Source organism: Nerophis ophidion, linkage group LG15 (assembly GCF_033978795.1).
Source record: "Nerophis ophidion isolate RoL-2023_Sa linkage group LG15, RoL_Noph_v1.0, whole genome shotgun sequence".
Taxonomy (NCBI): domain Eukaryota; kingdom Metazoa; phylum Chordata; class Actinopteri; order Syngnathiformes; family Syngnathidae; genus Nerophis; species Nerophis ophidion.
The window spans coordinates 7,845,022-7,849,067 of NC_084625.1; the positions used below are offsets into that span (position 1 = coordinate 7,845,022).

General features: G+C 39.7%; 1 protein-coding gene across 3 annotated transcripts in view; it reads right to left on the reverse strand.

Annotated features, from left to right (window-relative positions):
• apoob (apolipoprotein O, b) overlaps positions 1-1,504 on the reverse strand; it is a 22,437-nt gene extending 20,933 nt beyond the window's left edge. For all 3 annotated transcript variants that reach the window (XM_061921410.1, XM_061921411.1, XM_061921409.1), the window contains exons 1-2: positions 1,438-1,504; positions 983-1,072 (exon numbers count right to left, since the gene is read on the reverse strand). In XM_061921410.1, coding sequence (XP_061777394.1) covers positions 983-1,072; positions 1,438-1,473 — 126 coding nt within the window. In that variant the 5' untranslated portion in view covers positions 1,474-1,504. The remainder of the gene's footprint in view (positions 1-982; positions 1,073-1,437) is intronic.
• Between the last annotated feature and the right edge of the window lie 2,542 nt (positions 1,505-4,046).

The following is a 4,046-nucleotide window of genomic DNA, read 5'->3' on the forward strand; positions in this document are numbered from 1 at the left end:
GTTCTTGGTTTCTTATGTGGGTTTATTGTTAGGCAGTTTCATTAACGTCCTCATAGCGCGGTAACAACACACAACAACAGCAGTCCGTTTTCGTCTACCGTAAAGCAGTTCGTCTGCCCTAAAAAGCAATGTTGTGACACTCTTAAACAGGACAATACTGCCATCTACTGTACATGCATGTGGTTAGAAAAACAAGGATGGACAATTCAACCCTTAACTCAACAATGAGTAATGAGTGTTATGTGTGTGTAAATGTGTAAATAAATGAACACTGAAAACCAAGTATTTCTTTTAGTATATATGTATATATTTGTATATGAAATACTTGACTTGGTGAATCTAGCGGTAAATATACTCCTCCCCTCTTAACCACACTCTGCCCTTCACCTCCCGAAATTGGAGGTCTCAAGGTTGGCAAGTCAATCAATCAATCAATCAATCAATCAATGTTTATTTATATAGCCCTAAATCACAAATGTCTCAAAGGACTGTACAAACCATTACGACTACGACATCCTCGGAAGAACCCACATGTAGGCAAGAAAAACTCACACCCAGTGGGACGCCAGTGACAATGATGACTATGAGAAACCTTGGAGAGGACCTAAAATGTGGGCAACCCCCCCCCCCTCCCCTAGGGGACCGAAAGCAATGGATGTGGAGCGGGTCTAACATGATATGGTATGGTAGACCCCGTAATAAATTCACAAACTTCATAAATGTTTTTTGTGACCAACAAGTATGTGCTCCAATCACTCTATCACAACAAAATAAGAGTTGTAGAAATGATTGGAAACTCAAGCCAGCCATGACATTATGTTATTTACAAGTGTATGTACACTTTTGACCACGACTGTATGTCATGAGGTTGCTACCTACCTAAAGCACACACTATATTAACATACTTATTACATTATCGACCGTTTTGTCAACTATTTAGCAGAGAAAGTGAACAATTGAACAGCCAGAGCAGCAGCGGCACCTCGTCAAGGCGTATGGCCGGCTGTGTGTTCTTCTTTACGGCCTCGCAGGTGGCGCAAGTCAGGCCTGGAGCCGCGGCGCACAGCGACATCTGGTGGAGGACGACATACATGACAATTACACGGTACAGTATAGAGGAGATAAAGTCCTATTAACTACAAAAGAAGACACAACATTTGTGACACAAGTTACCACATCAGGCATGAAGCGATGTATTTTAGCGTCTATTTTGCTGACGTCTTAAATTGATAGTGTTGAATAATCTCCCTTTATGTTAAATTTGTCCAAGGATTAGCGACGTGCTAACATTAGCATTTAGCTTGAATAGCAGCGTTTCCTCCGAAGTGGTGGAACACTCTGTAATACTATTGTATTTTCTGTATGAGATTAATTGTCGGAATAATACCTAAACAAAATTTAGGTTATTCATAAAAATAATGACAAAAGATATCTTACCAGTTTGACGTATGACATTTTCCGTCCTGAGGACATTCGCTTTCTACGGCTAGTCGGAGAGTCAACACGCATGCGCAGTTCGTCCTAAATTGTTTTAACGCGTTCGAAAAAATACTATTATGAATAAAAAACACAAAGTAAAATAAAGTGACATGTAAGGAGAACAAGTTGCAATATCGACACTAAATATCTTTTTTAAGTTTCATTGCTAAAAAAAAATAAATAAAAAAAAATGAATCCGAATCAATGATATGAATTATTGACCTGCTGAAGACTCCAATTACTTCACATCAAAAATTCCACTTTGAAACTTTGGGGGAAAATATTGTGTAACTATAAAAATAGCATTAAAAATATCTGAACATAAAATCTTCTAATCAACGGATAGACCTGAAGTAATAAAATAAAACAAATACAAATTACATATCAATCAATCAATGTTTATTTATATAGCCCTAAATCACAAGTGTCTCAAAGGGCTGCACAAATCACAAAGACATCCTCGGTAGAGCCCACATAAGGGCAAGGAAAAACTCACCCCAGTGGGACGGCAGTGACAGTGACAATGATGACTATGAGAAACCTTGGAGAGGACTGCATGTGGGCAGTATATATAATATACTGTATATAAAATATGTAAATATTACATATATTTTACATTGTTATTAAGGTACATTTTTAGTCTACTTCATACCTTTTATTGTTGCCCTCTTTTTGTGCATTATCCTTTCCATCTTTTGTAACTGAGTTACTGTGTGGAACAATTTCCCTTGTGGATCATTGAAGTTTGTCTAAGTCCAAGTCTATAAAAGGATCTGGAGACTTCATATTTGAAGGTAAAACATTTTTTTGACTTATATTTAACATTTAATGAGTGGGACCCTTTTAAATCTCCAAGAATTTTAGTGTGTTTTTTTTTTAACTGTCATTGATCAAAAAATAATAATTAATCAAAATCGGCGGTTTTGAATATTGACGTATTGACGGATCCGATTACATCACAGCAAATATTCTACTTCAAAATAATTTTGGGGGAAATTATGTATATTTTACTGTTTTGTTTTTATGACAAAAAGGCATTAAAAAAAATTATACCAAAGAAAAAGTGTATACGGTAATCAATGGATATAGCTGAAGTTGACACCTTCACCAGTTGTATTCAATAACAAAAATAAATGTAAAACATTAATATGGACATAACCCAAAGTTGTCCAGACTCCTTTCAAACAAAGAAATATAAAACTAACACAAAGTTGTTTAATCTGAAATTCCATGAGGAAAAAAGCGCAACAACAACAACTGTCAGGTTCAAACACCGAACTATCTATAAACAAAGACAAGAAGCAAGGAATCAAGCAGAGACAGGATTAAATTCAGCTCATGAGAGCGCGTCTACCTGCACCCTCGTACAGTATCGCCCCACACTCTAAGGAGGGCATTCCTATTTAACACCTGCAGCTGCTTATAATCAATCAATGTCAATCAATGTTCATTTATATAGCCCCAAATCACAAATGTCTCAAAGGACTGCACAAACCACTACGACTACGACATCCTCGGAAGAACCCACAAAAGGGCAAGGAAAACTCACACCCAGTGTGCAGGGAGAATTCACATCCAGTGGGACGCCAGTGACAATGCTGACTATGAGAAACCTTGGAGAGGACCTCAGAAGTGGGCAACCCCCTCCCCTCTAGGGGACCGAAAGCAATGGATGTCGAGCGGGTCCAACATGATACTGTGAAAGTTCAATCCATAGTGGCTCCGACACAGCCGCGAGAGTTCAGTTCAAAGCGGATCCAAGACAGCAGCGAGAGTCCCGTCCACAGGAAACCATCCCAAGCGGATGCGGATCAGCAGCGTAGAGATGTCCCCAACCGATACACAGGCGAGCGGTCCATCCTGGGTCTCGACTCTGGACAGCCAGTACTTCATCCATGGTCATCGGACCAGACATCCTCCACAAGGGAGGGGGGGACATAGGAGAAAAAAGAAAAGAAGCGGCAGATCAACTGGTCTAAAGAGGTCTATTTAAAGGCTAGAGTATACAGATGAGTTTTAAGGTGAGACTTAAATGCTTCTACTGAGGTAGCATCTCGAACTGTTACCGGGAGGGCATTCCAGAGTACTGGAGCCCGAACGGAAAACGCTCTATAGCCCGCAGACTTTTTTTGGGCTTTAGGAATTAGTCTTTTGAACGCAGATTTCTTGCCGGGACATATGGTACAATACAATCGGCAAGATAGGATGGAGCTAGGCCATGTAGTATTTTATACGTAAGTAGTAAAACCTTAAAGTCACATCTTATAAGGGGAGGGGCCATAAACAGCCGCTGGATTGGGTCATAAACAGTTCAAACAAAAAAGGTGCTTGGAGTGGTGTCAGGTTTGCCCCCTCTCTGTTTTTAGAATTCGCTGTCCAAAAGATCAAAGAAACCGACACCTCCACGTCGCTTCCCCTCGCACACAGTGGAGGTTTACAAGCGGTAGGCCTTTTGTCTTCTCGCAGGGCAACCTAAACTCATGAGAAAACAAGTTGCGTGATAACTTATACACAATTATTCTGACAAAAACCTGCGATTAAACACACACACAAATAACAGACAGCCA